Raw genomic sequence first — 22,159 nt, forward strand, 5'->3', positions numbered from 1 at the left:
GAAATTTTAAGAGAGTTCATTATTTTTCTTCTTTTGTTTCTTTTTGTGTGTCTGTGAAAAGTAAAAAGTTCCTCTTCAATGTTTCCCTTCTTGTTAAAGAATAATAATAAATGTTAGAAATAGTAATTTTTTTCAAAGACTAACTTTCTTCAATGTCTTCTTGCTTTTTGCTAATAACTCTTTGTTAAGCCCTATCCTATGTAGCTGTCAGACATAAAGGAATAAGTACATTCTATGTCCTTGTACTTTAACCAAGATATTTGTGCTAGACATGCTCACAGGCACATAGTACATTCTATGTCCTTGTACTTTAACCAAAATATTTATGCTGAATGTGCTCACAGGCATGTCCCAGCTCGCAGCCTATGCCCCTTCCTTATTTAGGAATGTTATTACTTTTCTAAGTCCTTTCGAAAGCAACTTCCTCTTTTCCTTTGTTCTCCATTGCCTTTACCTATTTAGAAAAGTTTTAAGTTGTTAGCCAATCAGGTTTTAGTTTAGATTGTGAAGTCTAGCTCCAACCAATGGAGACTGGACAGAGCAGTAAGAACCCAATGCATAAGGAATAAATATGCCTGCCTTTCTTTTGTTCATTGTACTCTTGTGGCAAGATTGCTAGCAAGTAGTACCCTTTCTGCAGAAAGTAAAATTGCCTTGCTGAGAGAACTTTTTGTCTGAATGTTAATTTTTCCTGGCATTACTGAGGAGCAAGCATTTTACTTATAAAAATGTCAAACAGGTCATGTGCCAATGCTGTAATAACGTTCAAGGGTGGCACATCTTACATATGTGCATGAACACCAATCAGCACACTCATGAACTACAAAGTGATCAGGAGAGATTATATTGAATGTTTTCCTTTCAAACATTAAATAATGAGAATTTTCCAGTTTTCAAATTTACTTTACAATTTTTGATGGAAGATATATTTGAACACTTTGAATATAGTCATTTTGGTTTTTTTGTTTTTGTTTTTATTTTTTAATCTTCTAGGACTTTGAGAATGAGTACAAGTTAAGGTCAAAATAGAAATAGAAAACATGAAACTGAAATTCAGAGAAGAAATAACTAGGAAGAAAATTTGTCAAGGTGGAAGAATAGAACATGCTTTTTTCCCCTAAAAGTTTGATAGTTTGATAACTGACTTTGAAATATTTAGACATATGATACATAGGCCACTATGTATCATCTGGTCCTACCACTACAAATGTTAGGGGTGGGCCTTTAGGACAGAGTCCATGCACAGTTGCCACAGCAAGCTCTTTTTGACCTAACTTGTATTTTAGCAATTATAAAATAATATAATTAAAATTGGTAGCCTCACAATTGGAGAAAGTCACAAAGTGATAGCAAAAAATTCAGCACATTTCTTAAATATGAATAACTCAAAGATGATTATATGATAGACTTGAGTGTTTTAAAGTACTATATGATTTTCTTGAGGGAAAAATGTCCATGTTGAAAATCTATGCCACATTCTGAAATAAAGAATGATTTCTAAGAAAAAATGATCTTCAAGGAGGAAAACTATGTTAAGAAGTGATTCTATTAGTTTGGTCAATCAATAAATGAGTAATCATACTCATGTAAGGTGCCCCCAGCAGACAACTATGTTGAAGGGAAGAGATCTAAAACAATTAAAAGATGTGGTCCTGGATGCAGGAATTTTACGATCTATTTGATCTAATTGAAGAGATAAGCAATGCTTACTTGAAATAATTAGAAACTAGATACTCAAAGAATGAAATGTGAAGTCCAACAAGTTTACTGAGGATCAAAGCAGAGAAACATTGGTTTGAACTTCAGTCACCTTTCAGGGAGAGCTTCTTAGAGGGTACTGGAATGAGACCCAAAATAATAATCTCTGGAATGGATTTAGGAAGGGTCATATTGGTCCAAGGAAACCACATGAACTATAAAATATATTTTAAAACAAACAAAATGCCATTCCTTTGTCTCCCCCATAGTAATGATGTAAATTTTCTTAATACTATCTAGTCCTATATTTTATTTTATTTTATATTTTTTTTCATTTTTTTCCATAGAGATGGAGTCTTACTATGTTGCTCAGGCTGTTCTCAAACTTCTGAGCTCTAACAATCCTCCCTCCTCAGTTTCCCAAAGTACTGGGATTACAGGCATGAGCCGCTATGCCTGGCCTCTAGTCATATATATATATGTACACACACGTATATATTATATGTGTGTGTGTGTGTGTGTGTGTGTGTGTGTGTGTGTGTGTGTGTAGACAGATTGTTTATTTGTTTTAAACACAGGGTCTCACTCTGAGGCTGGAGTGCAGTGGCACGATCATGGCTCATTACAGCTTCAAACACCGGAGCAATCAAGTGATCCTCTCCCCCTCAGCCTTCCTAATAGCAAAAACTACAGGCACACATGACGATGCCCAGCCAATTACTTCATTTTAATTTTTGTAGAAATAGGGTCTTGCTATGTTGCTTAGACTGGTCTCAAACTCTTAGACTCATGAGATCCTTCTGCCTTGGCCTCCCAAGGTGCTGTGATGACAGGCATGAGCCCCTGCGCCCGGCCCCGATACATATTTGTAAAAGCTCTGTATTTGTTACCTATTATCCCAAGACTTAGTGGCTTGAAACAATAGCATCTCAGTGGGCACTGTGGCATGTGCCTGTAGTCCTAGCTACTTGGGAGTCTGAGGCAGGAGTATGTCTTGAGCCCAGGAATTCCAGGCTGTAGTGTACTGATTATGTGCCCATGAATAGCCACTGCACTCTCAGCCTGGGCAACATAGGGAGACACTGTCTCTATAAAACAAACAAAAAACAGTATTTCACACAGTTTCCATAGGCCAGGAATTTTGGAACAGCTTAGCTGGTTTGTTCTGGTTCAGGGTGCCTCATGAGGTTGCAATCAAGATGTTGGTCAGGGCTTCTGGAGGCTTTACTGTGGTGTGGGAAGATCTGCTTCCAAGATGGCTCATTCACAGGGGCAAGTTAGTGCAGGCTGTTGGCGGGAGGTCTGAGTTCTTCACCACATGGACCTTTCCCTTGGACTGTTTGAGTGTTCTCATAACTTGGTGGCTGATTCCTGCCAGAGTGAGTAAGCCAAGAAAGAGCAAAGTGGAAGCTGCAATATTGTTTATGACCTTAGCCTCAGAAGTCAAACATCCTCAATTCCTCAATATTCGATTGGTTGCACGGGTCATTCCTGTTCATCGTGGGCATGGCTATACAAGGATTTGAATACCAATAGATAAAGATCACTGAAATCCATCTTGGAGGCTAATACAAGTCCCAAAATTTTCTTTGTTTTTTTTCTTTTATGTGTGTGACAGAGTCTCACTTTGTCACCCAGGCTGGAGTGCAGCGGTGTGATCTTGGCTAACTGGAAGCTCTGCTTCCCAGGTTCAAGTGATTTTCCTGACTCAGCCTCCCCAGTAGCTGAGATTACAGGCACCCACCACCATGCCTGGCTAATTTTTGTGTTTTTTAGTAGAGACAGTGTTTTGCCATGTTGGCTAAGCTGGTCTCGAACTCCTGACTTCAGGTGATCCAACCACCTCAGTCTCTCAAAGTGCTGGGATTACAGGCTTGAGCCACTGCACCTGGTTGAAATTTGCTGTTTTTGTGGTTTATGAAAGTAGCTAATATCAGCAATTTCATGTTTTCAACCCATTATTTATAAAGGTGCTACTATGAGCTAAGACACCTGAGATACATTTTTAAGAAGCTATAAATATAAAAATACTTTTCTTTCAAAACATTAATCAGAATTTTAAATGAATGACAATAAACTATTCTGCAAGCATTGTAGTTATTTGAAATGTTACCATATTGTTGATATTCTCGTGAAGTTTTTAGTGCATGAGCTGAAGGATGTGTGGTAGAGGTTCTGAGAAGGCAACCTATGAGTGTGACTTATGAAAGTAATTTAACATCACTGGGATCAATTTTCCTCATCTGTGAGTGAAGGAATTGGGTTAGACGGCATGTAAGTGATCTTTCTTTGCTAAGAATTTTTAACATGTCTTTTTTTAAGATGGAGTCTTACTCTCGCCCAAGCTGGAGGGCTGTGGCATGACCTCAGCTCACTGCAACCTTCTCCTCCTAGGTTCAAGAAATTCTCTTGCCTCAGCCTCCTGAGTCGCTGGGATTTCAGGTGTGCACCACCACTCCTGGCTAATTTTTATATTGTTAGTAGAGACAAGATTTCACCATGTTAGCCAGGCTGGTCTTGAACTCCTGACCTCAAGTGATTGGCCTGCCTTGGCTTCCCAAAGTATTGGGATTACAGATGTGAGCCACAGTGCCCTAAGACGTCTTTATATGCTGTGTATGAGCCACTATCAGTTCCTTTCTTAAACTCATCATAGAATTGCATATTTAAATGCTAAAAAAATGACTGTAACTAAATATGCTCATTTATTAACATATATTAATAGTTAAACTCAAGGTCTCTTCAGCTTTTTAGTCGTCCAAAGAGGCTTCCTTCCTGCTTTTTTCTCTCGAAAGCATAGACTGCCCTTCAGTAAATCAATTTACTTAATTTGACTTGCTATATTTGACAACATTTTTTTGGGTTCACATATTTTTCTTGTGCCAAGTACTGCATTTTCCATTTCCCACAGAACCAGGACAAACTGTACATCCCCTGCTGTGTCCAGGGTAGATCTGGCTAAATGTCAACTATGTTAATTGGTATAGAGAAAACAGCAGCCCTATTTTTATCTGATTAAAAAGCCCCACAAACATTCTCTTCTAAACTAAAGCTATGTCAGTACAAAGTGACTTAATTATAACATAAAGTTGGGCCTTTATTCTACTGTAGCATGCAGAAATGTTGTTTTTTCCTGGAATCCTCAAGCATCTTAAATTTTAATCCTACTTCTGGAGGTTTAGCATTCAGTACTCAAAACTTTCACTAGTTTGCCAACTAGAATAAAATAGATTTGCTTTAAAGCGATATGTTTAAAAAAAAGATTTGAATTGAACAATGTATAGAACCTTATTTAAAAGGTAGTTGGAAATACTTTATTCCGTTAAAAATTCTACATCTTAAAATTTGCCCCAGGATGAGCAGATTATGTAATATAATTGCTCCAGTTAAACGTGGTGTGGGAGGTGTGGGTGTAAAAGAGTAAAAGGTAATGAATTTTGATAAATTTACATGAGCTATAATAAGGTACCAGGGAAAACTTAATTTTATCTGAAAGTGACTTTATATATTTGGTGCTCATTCAAAATTGTATGCTGCCCCTTTAATGTTGGAATTACCCAGGACTGTCTTTAGTTCACTCCCAGGTTAACTTCATACATGCCATGATTTTGCCAACTGCTTACACACAGTGTTTGGGTCTGATCTCCAGCTTACTGAAAGCCACATCAATACCCTTTGGCATACTGGACAGTTCCATGCAGGTATCTCAGGAACAACTCTAAATCAATATGTCCAGGACTTTCTGTTTTTATTCTGGCATGTAAGTAGCTTAAAAATCACCACTTGCCAGCCGTGGTGGCTCACACCTGTAATGCCAGCACTTTGGGAGGCCGAGGTTGGGTGGATCACTTGAGGTCAGGAGTTCAAGACCAGCCTGGCCAACATGGTCAAACCTCGTCTCTACTAAAAATACAAAAAATAGCTGGGTGTGGTGGCACATGCTTGTAATGCCAGCTACTCAAGAGGCTGAGTCAGGAGAATAGCTGGGAAGAGGATGCTACAGTGAGCGAAGGTTGTGCCACTGCACTCCAGCCTGGACAACAGAGTAAGACTCCAATCAAAACAAAACAAAACAAAACAAAAGGCACCACTCTATCCTAACAACAAATAAAAAGCCCAAACAGAAAAATCTACATTCCTTAGGTCTGTCAAAAAAGCGAGGTCACAGGGCAAACTGCTGCCCCAAAATTGAAGACAGGCAGGCAGATACAGGGAATCACAATTTACCAGAGCAGAAACCCACAGTCAGAAACCTCTGCAGGAGCCAGTGCCAGGGTAGGAAAACCTAAACTGTAATTAACAAATTGCTGAAGCTTCAGTGTGGACAAATCTTAAGAGTTATAAACTCCAGGGGGACCTTGTTTTAGGAGGCCCCAACACTTTTGTGCATTTTACCTCCTGAATCTCAACCAGGTATTCATAGTGAATACTGGAGAAAAATCCCTCATTCTTCTTGCAGGGGAAAGGGAAAAGGAACCATGTTTAAATATGATACAGCATTTATTTCTTAACAAGGCCTATACTCAGGGGAAACTATTTTATCAGAGTAGATTTTTTTTTTCCCAACATCAGCAACCAATTCTCCAATTCCCTGGATACCAGCTGGATGCCAACAATTCTATTCAATGCTGACACTAACTACCTGGAGTTAGGATCAGGCGCCACAGGTTTAAGGGCTCAGTCTCTCAAGACTTTCTCCATGTATGATGCCAATCAGAAGTCCCTGGACACTCATACATCTGACTGATTGGCTATAAACACGGGGTTCCTTCTGGGAGGTGGAGGTTGCAATGAGCTGAGATCGCTCCACCGCACTCCAGCCCAGGAAATGGTAAGACTCTGCCTAAATAAATAAATAAATAAATAAGGAGCTCCCATGAGCCCCTCCTTAGGTTCAATAATTGGCTAGAATGGCTCATAGTACTCAGGAAGGCACTTCACTTACATTTACTGGTTTATCATAAAGGACACAAATGAACAACCAGATGAAGAAACTCATGGGGTATGTGCTGTAGGCTTTTCTAAAGAAAAAAATTTAAAAAAAAGAAATGCACAGGGCAAGGTCTGGAATGGTGCTGAGCTCAGAAACTTCAGTTCCTGTGGAATTAAAATGCACCACCCTTCCAAGTCATGGATGTATTCACCAATTCAGAAGCTCTCTGAATTTTATTGTTGAAGAGTTTTTATACAGCTCAATCTCTAGGTCCCCCATTCCCTTTCCAGAGTCTGGTGAGTGGGGCTGAAAATTCTTGCCCTCTAATCATGTGTTCTTTCTAGAGACCAGTCCTATCCTGAGGCCATCTAAGGGCCCCACCCTAACTCACTTTATTTGTGTAAACATAGACATGATTGAAAGGAGCTCATTATGAATAAGAAAGGCACTCCCATCATTCCAAGGGAAATTCCAAAGGTTTTAGGAGTTTGGCACCAGGAGACAGGGACAGATCAAATATATTTTTACATTATACACAAGATTATTATATTTTATATTATACCATAAGAGCCTAACCTACTAGGGGGCTAACCTATCAGTGCCTAATATATCTGGAAGACTGGAAATACACATGCTCACAGAAACTGGAATCAAATTATTGGACTATAGAATGCTTTTCATCCCCCCAAACCTTTCCACTTTACCCAAACCTTATCACTAAAGGCCTATTTACTGGGATTTCTTTTACCTAGTTCATTAGGTCCAGATTCCAACAAAATAGTACTATACAAAGCACACTAAAAGGCAAAAAAAAAGTTTGAAGAAACTTAAGGATCAGAACCAGATTCAGATATGGCATGGATTATGGGATTATCAGACTGGGAATTAAAAGAAATATGATTAATATGTTAAGGGCTCTAATGTAAAATATAGACAAATTTAAGAACAGATGGAAAATATAAGCAAAGAGATGGAAATTCTAAGAAAAAGAAAGAAAGGCTAAAGATCAAGAACACTAACAAATAAAAAATGCCACTGATGAACTTTAGTAGACTGGAATGGGCTGAGGGAAGAATCTCTGAGCTTGAGGATGTGACCAAGGAACTTCCAAAAATGAAAGGAAAAGAGAAAAAAAAATACTGGAAAAAAGAAACCCAGAACAGAAATCCAAGAACTGTGAGACAACTACAAAAAGTATAATTCATCCACAAAGGAAATATCAGAAGGAGAAGAAAGAAAGGAACTAAAGCAATATTTGAAGCAATAATGATTGGGATTTCTCTAAATTAATGTCAGACACCAAGCCACACATCTAAGAAGCTCAGAGAACACTAAGCAAAATAAATACCCACCAAAACTATACTAAGCATATTCATTCAAACTTCAGAAAATCAAAAATAAAGAAAAAATCTTGAAAGAAACTAGAGGATAAAAACACCTTACCTATAATTACATCTGACTTCACCTCAGATATCATACAAACAAGAATAGACTGAAATATTTAAAGTGTTGAAAAAATATACCAGCAACCTAGAATTCTAGATAAAAACACCTTACCTATAATTACATGACTTCACCTCAGAAATCATACAAACAAGAATAAAGTGGATTGAAATATTTAAAGTGCTGCAAGAAAAAAACCTGCAAAATTATCCTTCAAAAGTGAAGAAGAGGGCCAGGTGTGGTGGGTCACACCTGTAATCCCAACATTTTGGAAGGCTGAGGCAGGTGGATTGCCTGAGGTCAGGAGTTCAAGACTAGCCTGGTCAACATGGTGAAAATCTGTCTCTACTAAATATACAAAAATTAGTCAGACATGGTGGTGGGCACGTGTAATCTCAGCTACTCAGGAGGCTGAGGCAGGAGAATCGATTGAACCTGGGAGATGGGGGAGGCAGTGAGCCAAGATCATGCTACTGCACTCCAGCCTGGGTGACAGAACAAGACTCCACCTCAAAAAAAAAAAAAAGTGAAGAAGAAATAAAGACTTTCTCAGACAAACAAAAATGGAAGGAATTCACTGCCAGGAGACTTGCCCTGCAAGAAATGCTAAAAGAAACGTTTCCAAGAAAAGGAAAATGATATCAGGAAGAAACTTTGATCTACATAAAGAAAGAAAGAGCTCTGGGAATCAATTTTATTTTTCTTATTCCTAATTTTTTGATGTAATATTTTGTTCAAAATATTAATAGAAACAATGTATTTAACTATATATACATACTATATACATAGACTTATGTATACTTATGGGTAAGTGAAATAAATGACAGCAATAGTATCAGTGATAAGAGGGAAGAATTAGGAATACTTTGTTATTATAAGGTACTTGTGCAACCTGTGAAGTGGTATAGTGTTATCTAAAAATAGACTTGAATTAGTTGTAAATGTATATTGCAAACTCTAGTGCAATCACTTACAAAAGTCAAAACAAAACAAGTATAATCAATCAATATGCTAAGAAAAGACAGAATACAGAATCACATAAAACACTCAATTAAACCACAAAGGCTGAAAACATGTAGAAGACAAAAATAGGAACAAAGAATAAGGGCAATAAATGGAACACAAAAACAAATATGGTAGATATTAACCCAACTACCTCAATAATTACTTTAAATATCATTGGTCTAAGCATACCTTATCAGACTAGTCTATGGTCTAAGCACACCTTGTCAGATTAGGTATGGTGGCTCACATCTATAATCTCAGCACTTTGGGAGGCCCAGGCCAGTATAATGCTTGAAACCAGGAGTTGCAGATTGACCTGGCCAACATGCCCAGTCTCTACTAAAAACACAAAAATTAGCCAGGCCATGGTGGTACACACTTGTAATCCCAGCTACTCAGGAGGCCAAAGCAGGAGAATCGTTTGAATTTGGGAGGCAGAGGTTGCAGTTAGCCATGATTGCACCAGTGTACTCCAGCCTGGGCAAGAGTGAGACTGTCTCAAAGAAACAAACATACAAACAAACAAAAAATAAGCACACTTTGTCAGAGTGGATCAAAAACCAACCTCAAACTATATGCTGTCTAAAAAAAACCTACTTTAAATATAAAGAAATATACATACTAAGAATGAAGTGACATAGAAAAATATACTATGCTAACACTAATCAAATTATAGGAGTAGCTATTATTAATTTCAGACATAGAAGAATTCATAACAAGGAAATTATCAGGGATAAAGAGGAGCATTACATAATGATTAAGGGGTCAATACTCCAAGAAGACTTAACAATTCTTTTTTTTTTTTTTTAGAGACGGGGTTTCACCATTTTGGTCAGGCTGGTCTCGAACTCCTGACCTCAGGTGATCCACCCGCCTCAGCCTCCTAAAGTGCTGGGATTACAGGCATGAGCCACCGCGCCCAGCCCGACATAACAGTTCTTGATGTATATGTGCCGAACAGTAGAGTATCAAAATACGTGAGACAAAAATTGATAGAGCTACAAGGAGAAATACATGAATCTACTACTATTGTAGTTGGAGACTCTAACACTCCTCTATTAGGAATTAACAGATCCAGCAGGCAGAAAATCAGTAAGGATATAGTTGAACTCAGCACTATCACTCAACTGGATATAATTGACATCTGTAGACTACTTTATCTAACAAAAACAGATTATATATCCTTCTCAAGGTCATGTAAAGTATTCATCAAGAAAGACCACATTCTGGGCCATAAAATACACCTTAACAAATATAAAAGAATAAAAATTATACAATATCTTATTTGGCTTCTAGGTCAAATGAAACTAAACTAGAAATCATCAGTAGAAAGTGGGACGATCCCAAATAGTTGGATATTAAACAACACACTTCTAAGTAACACATGGATCCAAAAAAACTTAAATAGAAAATTTTAAATTATTTTAAGCTACATGTGAAAATAGAATTCATCAAAATTTGTGGGATACAGTAAAAGGAGTACTTAGAGGGAAATTTATAGCACTGCATGCAGACGTTAGAAAAGAAGAAAGATCTAAAATCAATAATCTAAGCTACCACCTTAGGGAATGACAAAAATAAGAGCAAATTAAATCTAATGTAAGCAGAAGAAAATAATAAGAATTAGAGCAAAAATCAGTGAAATTGAAAACAGGAAATTAATAGAGAAAAATTAAAAAACCAAAAAGCTGATTATTTGAAAAAATCAATAAAATCAATAAATCTCTAACCAGGCTAAGAAAGAAAGGAGAAGACATAAGTTACCAATATCAGAGATGAAAGAAGGGACATTAAAAGGAAGGACCATTATGAACAACTCTATACTCACAAATGTGGTAACCTAGATGAAATGGAGTAACTTAAGAATTGTCAAAACATAGTGTACAAAAACTTATACAAAAAAAATAGATCATCTGAATAGGCCTAAATGTATTTACAAAATGATACAAATAATTAATAACCTTCTGAATACAGAAAGAACCAGGCCAAGGTGGATTCACTGGTGAATTCTAACACATATTTAAGGGAAAAAAATTATACCAATTCTCTACAATCTCCTTCAGAAGATAAAAGCAGAGAAAATACTTCCTAACTCCTTCTATGAGGACCACAGAATCCTAATACCAAAACCAGATGAACATCATGAGAAATGACAAACCAATATCTCTCATGATATAGATGCAAAAATCCTCAAAAAATTAGCAAATTGAAGCAAAGTATATATAAAAAATTATAAACCATGACCAAGTGGAATTTATTCCAGGTCTTCAAGGCTGGTTCAGCATTCAAAAATCAATCAGTGTAACCTACCACATCAACAGGTTAAAGAAGAAAGCTCACGTTATCATATAAACAGATACAGAAAAAGTATTTGATAAAACCTAACACCATTCACGATGAAAACTCTCAGGAGACTAGGAACGGAGGGGAGCTTCCTTAGGTTGGTAAAGAACATCTATAACAATCCTACAGCTAACCTCATGCATAACATTGAGAAACTCAAAGCTTTCCCAGTAAGATCATGAGCAAGTCAAGGAGGTCCTCTCACCACTGCTTTTCAATAATGTACTAGAAGTCCTAGTTAATGCAATAAAAAAAGAAAAGAAAAGAAAAGAAAAGGTATACAGTTAGGAAAGAAGAAATTGAACTGGCTTTGTTTACAAATGACATGATCATCTATGTAGAAAATCCAAAAAAATTAACCAAATGAACTCCTGGAACTAATAAGCTATTATAGCAACGTTACAGAATACAATGTTAATATACAAAAGTCAACCACTTTTCTATATATTAGCAATAAACAAGCAGAATTTGAAGTTGAAAACACATTACTGTTTACAATAGTACATCCCAAAAATAAAATACTTAGGTATAGATTTAACAAAATATGTACAAGGTCTGTATGAGGAAGACTACCAATAAATTAAATAACTAAAGAAATAGAGGAATATTCTATGTTTGTGGATAGGAAGACTCAATGTTGTCAAGATGCTGGTTCTTCCCAATTTAATCTATCAATTCAATGCAATCCCAATCAAAATCCTAACACGTTATTTGTAGATACTGATAAACTAATTGTAAAGTTTATATGGAAAGGCAAAAGACCCAGAATAGCCAATTCAACATTGAAGAAGAACTAAATAAGACTGATACTACCTGATTTCAAGACTTACTATAAAGCTACGGTAATCAAGACAGCATGGTATTGGTGAAAGAACAGACAAAGAGATTAATGGAACAAAATCAAGAGCCCAGAAATAGGCCCACATAAACATAACCTAGTCAACTGATCTTTGACAAAAGAGCAAAGGCAATTCAATGGAGAAAAGATAGTGTTTTCAACAAGTTTTGCTGGAATAAGTAGACATCAACATGCAAAAAACTTAATCTAGACACAGACCTTATACTTTTCACAAAAACTAAGTAAAAATGGATCATATTCTAGAATCAGCATCAAGGATTAAAAAAATGGATCATAGATCTTATTTTTATTTATTTTTCGGCTCACCTCAACCTCCGCCTCCCAGGTTCAAGCGATTCCTTCTTTTATATTGGAGTTAAAATCAGTCTAGTGGGACTAAACACAAGATGTGGACAAGGATGATTTCTTCTAGAGTTTCCAAAGGGAATCTATTTACTGTTTCTTTTAGGTTCTGGATGTACTGACATTCCTTGGATTGAGGCAATATTACTGTCTCTACTTCTGTTATTATATAGCCTTCTCCTTCCTCTGATTGCCTATGTTCTTCTTATAAGGACCCTGTGATTACATTGGTCCTCCTGATAATCCAGGATAATCTTCCCCTCCTTAACTGTATTAAATCTGCCACATTTCTTTATTTTTAATTAAAAAAGACAGGGTTTCACCATGTTGGTCAGGCTGGTCTTGAACTCCCGACCTCAAATGATCCACCCGCCTTGGCCTCCAAAGTGCTTGTATTACAGGCTTGAGCCACCATGCCCCATCCACATCTTTTTTTTTTTCCAGATGAAGTCTTGCTTTGTTACCCAGGCTGGAGTACAATGGCACAATCATGGCTGACTGCAACTTCCACCTCCCGGGTTCAAGCAATTCTCATGCCTCAGCTTCCCAAGTAGCTGGGAATACAGGTGTGCACCACCATGCCCAGCTAATTTTTGCATTTTTAACATTTTTTTTTTTTTGAGATGGAGTCTTGCTCTGTCACCCAGCTAGAGTATAGTGGCTTGATCTCAGCTCACTGCAACCCCCACTTTCCAGGTTCAAGGGATTTTCCTGCCTCAGCCTCCTGAGTAGCTAGGATTAAGGTGTGTGCTACCACACTTGGTTAATTTTTGTATTTTTAGTAAAGATGAGGTTTCACCATGTTGGCCAGGCTGTTCTTGAACTCCAGACCTCAAGTGATCGACCTGCCTTGGCCTCCCAAAATGCTAGAATTACAGGCATGAGCCACTGTGCCTGGCCAACATTTCTTTACCATGTAAAATATATTCATAGATTTTAGGCATTAAGTCCTGCCATCTTTGGCAGGGAGGGGACATAATTTAGCCTGCCATCTCCATTCAAAAATCATGAGAAAACCTGTTGATTATGAAGATCTGGATTTATTAAAGTTACTAATAAGGAGAAGCATCACCATTACAGAATTTTAGTAATGTCTCAAAAGGGGGAAGTTAGGGAAAGGTATTACTTACAGGATTTGAGAGGAAACTGGTGTTAATCATGGGGTGGGGGGTTTATGGTGGACATTAGTAGCCAGTGAAAGGACTGGTTTAAATTTGTTAACTGGTTGAGCTACTAGAACATAATGTGTGTGCAGAGTTACAGTTAAATCAGTTTATCTGTGGTTTACCTTGTATTCTCTAAATAAGTTGGTGTTAGAACAATAAGGGTTTCTTGACCTCAAGATCCACCTGCCTCGGCCTCCCAAAGTGTTGGGATTACAGGCGTGAGCCACGGTGCCCGGCCTGCTTCATTTCTCAGTCTCCTTTCTTTCAGCCAATCTTCAACTCAAGCTGGAAGAAATACCATTATTTCCTGGGACATGGATCAGTCCAGATCTGCATTGTTATTTACTAAGTTGCAACAGCATATTGAGTTTTTCATGGTAGTTATTTTGACCTCTTTAGGAAACCTTCTCATCCTTCTTATTGAATGATCATCTGTAAATTATCTAGTTTAACAATGGATGTGCAGCAGCATTTAAGACTCTGATGATCATATATTTAGTAACTGCAATGCAGACAGACAGTAAGACAAAAATTATTAGAGTTTACAAGGCATTTGAAATCCATAGTCCCAGGTTTTCAAAACTGAACAATGAAAGCATGTGCCATAATCCATTTAGTTCATCCTTATATAATCAAGTGTCTTTTTCCCCTTTAATTTGGGTAGAGTTTGTTCAACTTTACTGTTGTATGAAGAATTAGTCCCAGATTTGTTAATTGTCAAATGTCTTGGGAATATCATGAGTAAAGGACAAAGGTGTTCATTAACAATCAAGGACCTTAATCCAGAAGAGGGGGCATAAAATATCCAAGAGGATAAAGATGCAAAGCCAAAAGGATAAACATATAAGGAAGTACATGGCAATTTATGTCCCTGGGAAACCTTCATTGATTCCTCCAAGCAGAATTCAGTGTTCCTTTTCTCTGTTTTTTTTTAATACTGTATGCAACACCTCTATCATAGTACTTAACACACCATGTTAGCATTTTGTCTAAGTCATCTCGGTATCCTGATAATGTAGCGGTGTGCTTTGCTCATAGCAAATCCTGGGTAAATGTTTGTTGACTGATCTTATTTATGGAGTAACAACTGTGTGTCAAGCATTGTACTAGTTTTTTGTATACATTAGGTTAATCCTGATGGGAAATCTGCAAGATATTTACTATTATTCCTGTGTTATGTATTAGAAAGTGAATAACTTGCCCAGAGTTTTTAACCTAAGTTCAAGACCTAATGTGTCTTACTCCAAATCCAGTACTTCTTCCATTGCTTCAAATGAATTAAAAATCTTCATTTTTCTGATACCTACTGTTGAAAATTCATCCCAATATTAACATTAGCATTAAGCTTCTGATCTTCTTTTAGTTCAGTGTTTCATGTTCTAATACATTTTTACTTGATGCAGCCTCTTAGTTTACAGAGAAAAATGGCCCCCAGGTATGTTAACATCTCATGTATCCTAATTTTATTGTATTTCATAATTGAGAGGGTGTGTGTGTGTGTGTGTGTGTGTGTGTGTGTGTTTGAGACAGGGGCTTACTCTGTTGCCCAACCTGGAGTGGGGTGGCCCAATCATAGCTCACTATAACCTTGAGCTCCTGGGCTCAAGCAATCCTCCTGCTTCAGCCTCCCAAGTAGCTGGGATTATAGCTGCACACCACCATACTTGGCTAATTTTTAAAATTTTTGGTAGAGAAGGAGTCTCACTATGTTGTCTATACTGGTCTTGAACTCTTGGACTCAAGTGATCCTACTACTGAGGCCTCCTAAAGTGCCAGAATTACAGTTGTGAGGCACTGCACCATACCTAATTAGAAAGGTTTTTTTTGTTTGTTTGTTTGTTTTGAGCAGTGCAGTCTCACTCTGTCGCCAGGCTTGAGTGCAGCAGTGCGATCTCGGCTCACTGCAACCTCCGCCTCCTGGGCAATGCTCCTGTCTCAGCCTCCCAAGTAACTGGGATTACAGGTGTGTGCCACCACCCCCAGCTAATTTTTGTATTTTTTTAGTAGAGATGGAGTTTCACCACATTGTCCAGGATGGTCTCGAACTCTTGACATCATCATCTGCCCGCCTCGGCCTCCCAAATTGCTGGGATTACAGGCATGAGCTACCGCGCCCAGCAGCATAGTTTAATAAAGCAAAAGAAATCTAACACAGGTGTTCCTGGTCATGCAGTTCTCATGGGCAGCATTCCTCCAAGGATTTATCTGTGACTCCAGGCTTCTTCCATTTTGTGGTTTTGACCTTCTTTAGATTCTTTAAAGTCTTCATTCAGCCTGAAAGTAGGGAAAGAAAGAGAATGTAGAGCATGTATAGGTGGTTTTTGAGGCCTATGGTTCAAGCCTTAAATGGTCTTCATTATTTCTGCCAAATTCTCCGGGACACAAGTCAGGCACAAGACCCCAAATAATTGCAAAGGAGGCTGGGAAATGTGGTCTAACTGTGTGCTCAGGGGGAAAAGGACACAGTTTGCTGTCTCTGGCTCCTTAAGGTCATGAAGTTGTTTTAGGGTATAACTAAGATAATGCATGTAACATACTTAGAACAGGGTAAGTAATCAACAAAGTTATATATTATTATTATTGCCACAAATACGTATGCTGGAAACCTGAATAAGCTTCCCAAGTTGGAAGCAGAATACAGTTATACAACACTTAACAACAGGGATAAGTTCTGAGAAACGTGTCATTGGGCAATTTTGTTGGTTTGCGAACATCACAGAGTGCACTTACATAAGCCTAGACGGTATAGCCTACTTACATACCTAGATTATATATTATAGCCTGTTGCTCCTGGGCTACAAACCTGTACCACACATTACTGTACTGAATAGTGTAAGCAACTATAACAAAATAGTATTTGTGTAGCTAAACATATATCTAAACATAGAAAAGATATAGTAAAAATATGGTATTTTAATTTATAGGACCACCACTGTACCTGTGGTGTGTTGTTGACTGAAATGTTATGCAACACTTGACTTTATTTGTTTAGAGGTTCTAGCAAGGGAACTTAGCTACAAAGAAAAGTTCTTAACTTTTTAAGTTTATGTGAAGTTATGATTTTTAACTGATTTAGCAGCATCAGGAAGTGTAAACATAGAAAGGTGAGGAAGGGTTTGCCATGTGTTCTTATCAGTTTAGGTAACTTAATATCAAAAGATTATAATTTAGATAAAGGATAATAATAAAAGTAAACATTCTCCTCAATTTTCTCTTCCATATTCCTTTTCTCTGCCACTTTCTTAAGTCATTGATGTTGTCAAGGTCCCTCAGGTGCAGCATACTTTTTCCTCCTTTCTCCTTAGTTACCACTTAGACTAAGATCTCTAAGAACAGAGGCCCTGTTTGTCTTGCACATTTTTATCTTAGCATCTAGAAAGGCCTGGCACATAGTATGCAGGCAAGAACTATCTGTTGAAATAATTTAGTCTATATTTGCAGTTGCTTCAAGTACTGGCTATTGGGTAGGGAGTATTGGAAGGAGAATTATTTTTTAAATTTTGCTTCTGCCACTTAGTATCTGTGGTATTCTGGAAAGTTACTTAATTTCTAAGATTTATTTGTTTTCTTGTATTGGATGGGCATGATACTTTTTGGAGTTATTGTTATGAGCATTAAATTTTTAAAATATAATTTTTCTAGCACATAGGAGGCATTAAAAAAACCTTGCTCCTTCTCCCAACACCCTATGCCTCTCTACAATATATCTTTTAGTTGGAAGAGCATAGGAAATACCTAGGAAATGTGTTATTCAAGATTTTTCCTTCTGTTTTTGGTCTGCTCCTTTATAATCAAAGCAAAGAGGCCTTCAAGTTGGTGATCAAAGTTGAGAACTGGCTAGTTCCCAAAGAACTGATGTGTTCACTGTAAAGTGTTCAGCACCTAGAACCTCTGTGCCTGACTCACAGTTCAATACATATTTTTTGAAAGAGTAAATTAATTAACAGAGTACTGAATAAGGATGATGCTACAGACAGATAATTATGGGATGGACATGCTTTATTTATTTTTAGAGACAGTGTCTCACTCTGTCACCGAGGCTGGAATTCAGTGGTAGGATCATAATTCACTGCAGCATTAAACTCCTGGGCTCAAGGGATCCTCCTGCTTCAGCCTCCCAAGTAGCTATGACCATAGGCTCATGCCTCCATGCCCAGCAGACATGCTATATGTGTGAAAAAGTGGGCAGATTTTATCAAATGAGAGGTTTGGAGTGATGAGGTGTCCAAACTGGTGATTTCAAAGTGTACTCATTCAGCCACCATCTACTGTGTATTTACTATGCATCAACCATAATAGTAACATGGATGTATCTCTGCACCCCCATGTTAGTGCAATAAGTCAATCACAATAATAATTAGATAACAGAAGAATATATATGAATAACAAAAGGAAACAAGTAACTGTTTATTGGGATGTGAAACAGCATGACATCCAAGTATGTCAAGTAGTGTGATTTTGGCTGGAGTGCATTTAAAGGAATCAAAAGAGATGAGGCTTAACAAGTAGTAGGTAGGTAGGGGAATTTAGAGAAATGGGTAGAGACAAGTTTCAACAGGTGGCCATGTGAGTTGGCATCTGTGGAACTTCAGGTAGAGATATTTCTGGAATACACAGAGGAATCGGACACAGAGAAAACTCAAGCATATAAGATAAAGTAGGTCAGTAATGCCTATGCTTAGTTCTAATTCCCCATCTTCTAAATTGCTCTACATATTTCATTTTACAACTATGCATAAACCTCTAACATGGACACTGATTATTTATATGCTTAGAAACTTCTAAAATGGGGCCGGATCATGAAGAATCATGTATGCCAGGTTGAAAGTCCTTAATTTCATCCTTTAGGGTAGCAATGGGGGAGCTACTAGAAGATTTTAATGCAAAGAAAAGACAATCACATATTAGGTTCAGATAGATATGAATTGGAGGGTCAGGGGATAAGAGAAAATCAGCTATGAAGTTACAAAAATAGTCTAGGTACAACAACGGAGATTATAAAGGCTGGAACTGAGGCAACAAAAGTGGGGTTAGAGATAAGATGTGTTTGAGAGAAATAAGTAGATTAGGCTTGATGAGGGAAATAAAGAACTCTGAATCACGGCTTTCTGAGGGGAGCTTCTGGGTATGTGGTGAGGACATTAACAGACACAGGAAACAGTATGGATCAAAGATGTAGAACGCTGGGGAAGGGCAAGAGAAGTTCAGTTTTGACCACGGTAAGCTGGCATCTGTGGAACTTCAGGTGACATATTTCCTGAAAAGACCAAGGAAACTGACACAGAGAAAATGTAAGCATATAAGACAAAACGGGTCAGTAATGTCTGTCTTTAGAACAATTCCCCATCTTCCTCTAAATTTCTCCATATATTTCAATTCACAACTACACATAAACCTCTTCAATGATTACCGGTTATTTACAGTTAGAAATTTCTGTGTATATTTGAAAAAAAAAAACCACTGATATTTTTAACAGAAGCTAGTTTGTTAATAGTGTAAACATGTCAACAATTATTGTCATAAAAATGGTTTGAAAGAACCTTTTTGATAAAAGTAATAGTGTAATACCTTCCTGCTATGCGCTTAGGAATGACTGACATTTTCCCTAAGGATAAAATATTTAGCTGTTGATAGCTAGACCATGTTAGTGTTGACCTCAGATTGGGGTTTACCAGTGCAGAGGCTCAGGCTAACCAGTAACTTATACAGTGGAACCTACAGACCAGTAGCAATGATGGCTGATAACAGGTCTTGAGAATTGGGTAATTCCACTGCCCAATGGAAATGGGGTAGCAAACTGGGCACCAAACCACAGATGGATTGCAGTACACTGAAGGACGTCATTGTAGTTTTGTGAAATTGGAGGCTAGCTTGACAAAGATGAAGCCTGCTGGGCTTAAGAACTGTGTGTTCTTGGCAAGAGCATGTTGCTGCAGAATTTCACCAGCCATAGTGGAAAAAAGGGGGGTGAGGGGGTGTAGGGAAAATGGATTGGGAGACCACAAAATTCCTGATATGATACATAAAATGTTAAATATCTATCAGCTTTGCATCTTTTGAGAGTCACCAGATTGAAGCACAGTATTTTGGATTTGGCTGGCAGATGGTGTACACAGACTTTCTGAGAATGTTAGCATTTCATTTGAAACCAGCAAGATTACTTGTGACTATCATGGTAACTTAACATTCATAGAGATTTTTCAACTTATCCCTAGTCCCGGGTTAAATGTAGAGGCCCTAATAACATATAAAAGCCTTTTAAAATATATGTTCTGGGTCTCATTGAATAGATTCTCAGGATGTTATACTTCTTCTAAAATGTACACAGGGCAGTGTCAAGGTCTTTCCATGGAAATCTGGCTCACTCAATGAGAGAAAAGAGGCCAAAGGGAAGAAAGACTAAACCTGGGGAGATGGCAGGCAGTGATGTCTGGACTGCTTGAATGGGACTTCTCCATTTACCGCCCCTCTCACTTCCTTCTATGGTCTGGACCTTTAATCACCACAGCAGTCAGCCATGTAGGGTCAAGCTAATCGCTGTTGACATCATCCTACTACTTCCCTTTTCAAATTCCAGCGAAGCTATGTGTTTCCTGTCCTATTCCACACCCCAGAGAATGAATACCGGCCAGCTATTATCTAAATTTAGACTGGCAGCAACGTGTCGGGTTTTCGGAGTAGAGATGAACAAAACCAGGTGACATTTCCAAGCCTCTCAAGGAAAGGGGGAAAAACCTTTCCGGGGTAAGTAAGTAAGGAGAGCTTCAACAGTTCCACAGTAGAGAGAGGCCTGCTGGTAAGTTCTTCAGAAAACAGGCCGATTGGAACCCTCTCCTTTACGCGAGGGAGGGCGGCTTTGGAAGGTGTCTGGAAGACATTCTTGACTCTGCTGGGAAAGCTCAAGGAGCCAGAGCCCTAACACCCGCGACCTCAGGGGAAGCTGTGAAGACAGCTGCACCTTCTTTGTCAAGCTGTTCGTTTCAACCACAGACACCAGGACACTCCTGGGGGCGGGGGACGGAGGGGAGAAGCCTGCTGCCCCGCCCCTTGCACGCCGCCCTCGCCATTCTTTCCCCGCCCCGCCCCCCGTTTGTGACCCCCGCGGGCCGAGCCTCAGGCGACCTGTTGGCAGGGAGAGTCACGTGACGCGCCGGCTGCGCACTTCCCTCGGGCGGGACTCCTGTTGCGCCGGCCAGGCGGGTTCCATCACGTAAAGCGCGGGCGCCGCCCCGCTTTTCCCTCGCTGAGCGAGGGAGGGCGGGCGTCGAAGAGGAAAGGGAAGGGAAAAGGGGCGGGAGAAGGGAGGAGGGGCGGGGTCCGAGTCACGTGACTCGGGGGCAGCCCGGAAAGCTCCGAGGAGGAGCCTGGCGCCGCCATTTTCCTGCAGCTGCCTGTCCCTCTTACCCTGCCCGGCTCCAGCTGACCAGGGAAGGGGTGGGCTGAACTGAGGCGGGGGCAAGGGAGTGCCCGACATCTTGTCCGACTCCGCGGGTGACACGAGCCGGTTCTCTCTGGGCTGGGTGGCAGCGCGCGGCCCTGAGCCCCGCCCCAGGCCGGCAGGCAGGGAAGGAGCCGGTGGGGGTAGGGGGTGCGGTGGGGGGGGGTAGGGACCCTCCGGCTCTTGGGGGTCCCGGTCCCCGCCAGCTGCTGAGCGGGAGGGGTGGTGGAGGAGCTGCAGAGATGTCCGGCCAGAGCCTGACGGACCGAATCACTGCCGCCCAGCACAGTGTCACCGGCTCCGCCGTGTCCAAGACAGTATGCAAGGCCACGACCCACGAGATCATGGGGCCCAAGAAAAAGCACCTGGACTGTGAGTGAAGCCAACGGCGGCCCCCCTCCCCAGCGCCCGCGCGACCCGCGTGCTTCTCTCTCTCTCTTCTTTCCCCCTTCTGCTGCCTCTTCCCCCTTCCTGCGTCTTCTCTGGCTCGGCGGGTCCTGTGCCCGTGGAGCTGTTTCTTTTGCTTCCATCACACCTGCCTTCTCGGCCTCCGTTCCCCGTCTCAAAATCTGACAAGCCACTCCCCTCCCGATTCCCTGGGGACCCTCGCTTCCCAGCCCGGTGAGCTACCACACCCCATCTTACCTAACCGACTTGCCTCCCCATCGGGCTTCTCACCTCCTTTCCGTCTCCACTGCAGCCTTCTGCTCTCCAGTCCCACCCGTCCGGTGCCGCCTCGTCGCCCTCGCCTGAACGTCTTCCCGCTTGCTCCCGGTCTCCCAGCCCCATTGTTTCTTCATCAGCCTTCTTCGGGTTTCCGTAAACGCCTGATGCCTTCCACCCAGATCCCTGTTATCCCTCCGGGCTGCTTCCCTTGAAGTGATCCATTTCCTTTGCTCTGCTAGCTGCTTCCCTCATCCCTTCCCGGCTTT

The 22,159-nt window shown here is 39.7% G+C and overlaps 1 protein-coding gene, 1 long non-coding RNA gene and 1 other non-coding gene across 52 annotated transcripts in view; 1 reads left to right on the top strand and 2 right to left on the bottom strand.

Annotated features, from left to right (window-relative positions):
• Positions 1-729: 729 nt before the first annotated feature.
• Positions 730-832, bottom strand: LOC118146038 (small nucleolar RNA U13). Its single transcript, XR_004731507.1, has one exon. It is a non-coding gene; the product is annotated as a small nucleolar RNA U13 (small nucleolar RNA).
• A 13,612-nt stretch (positions 833-14,444) lies between these two features.
• Positions 14,445-22,122, bottom strand: LOC144578082 (uncharacterized). The gene is made up of 2 exons (XR_013523190.1): positions 21,906-22,122; positions 14,445-16,063 (listed from the first exon to the last, which is right to left on the bottom strand). It is a non-coding gene; the product is annotated as an uncharacterized LOC144578082 (long non-coding RNA).
• Positions 20,385-22,159, top strand: part of PICALM (phosphatidylinositol binding clathrin assembly protein) — a 105,870-nt gene continuing 104,095 nt past the window's right edge. For 47 of the 50 annotated variants that reach the window (XM_078340011.1, XM_035265309.3, XM_017977716.4 and 44 more), the window contains exon 1: positions 21,144-21,599. In XM_078340011.1, coding sequence (XP_078196137.1) covers positions 21,470-21,599 — 130 coding nt within the window. In that variant the 5' untranslated portion in view covers positions 21,144-21,469. Of the gene's footprint in view, positions 20,534-21,143; positions 21,600-22,159 lie in introns of those variants that run through there. The other 3 variants (XM_078340035.1, XM_078340036.1, XM_078340039.1) reach the window with 1 other exon arrangement.

Source organism: Callithrix jacchus, chromosome 10 (assembly GCF_049354715.1).
Source record: "Callithrix jacchus isolate 240 chromosome 10, calJac240_pri, whole genome shotgun sequence".
In the NCBI taxonomy this organism is placed as follows: Eukaryota; Metazoa; Chordata; class Mammalia; order Primates; family Cebidae; genus Callithrix; species Callithrix jacchus.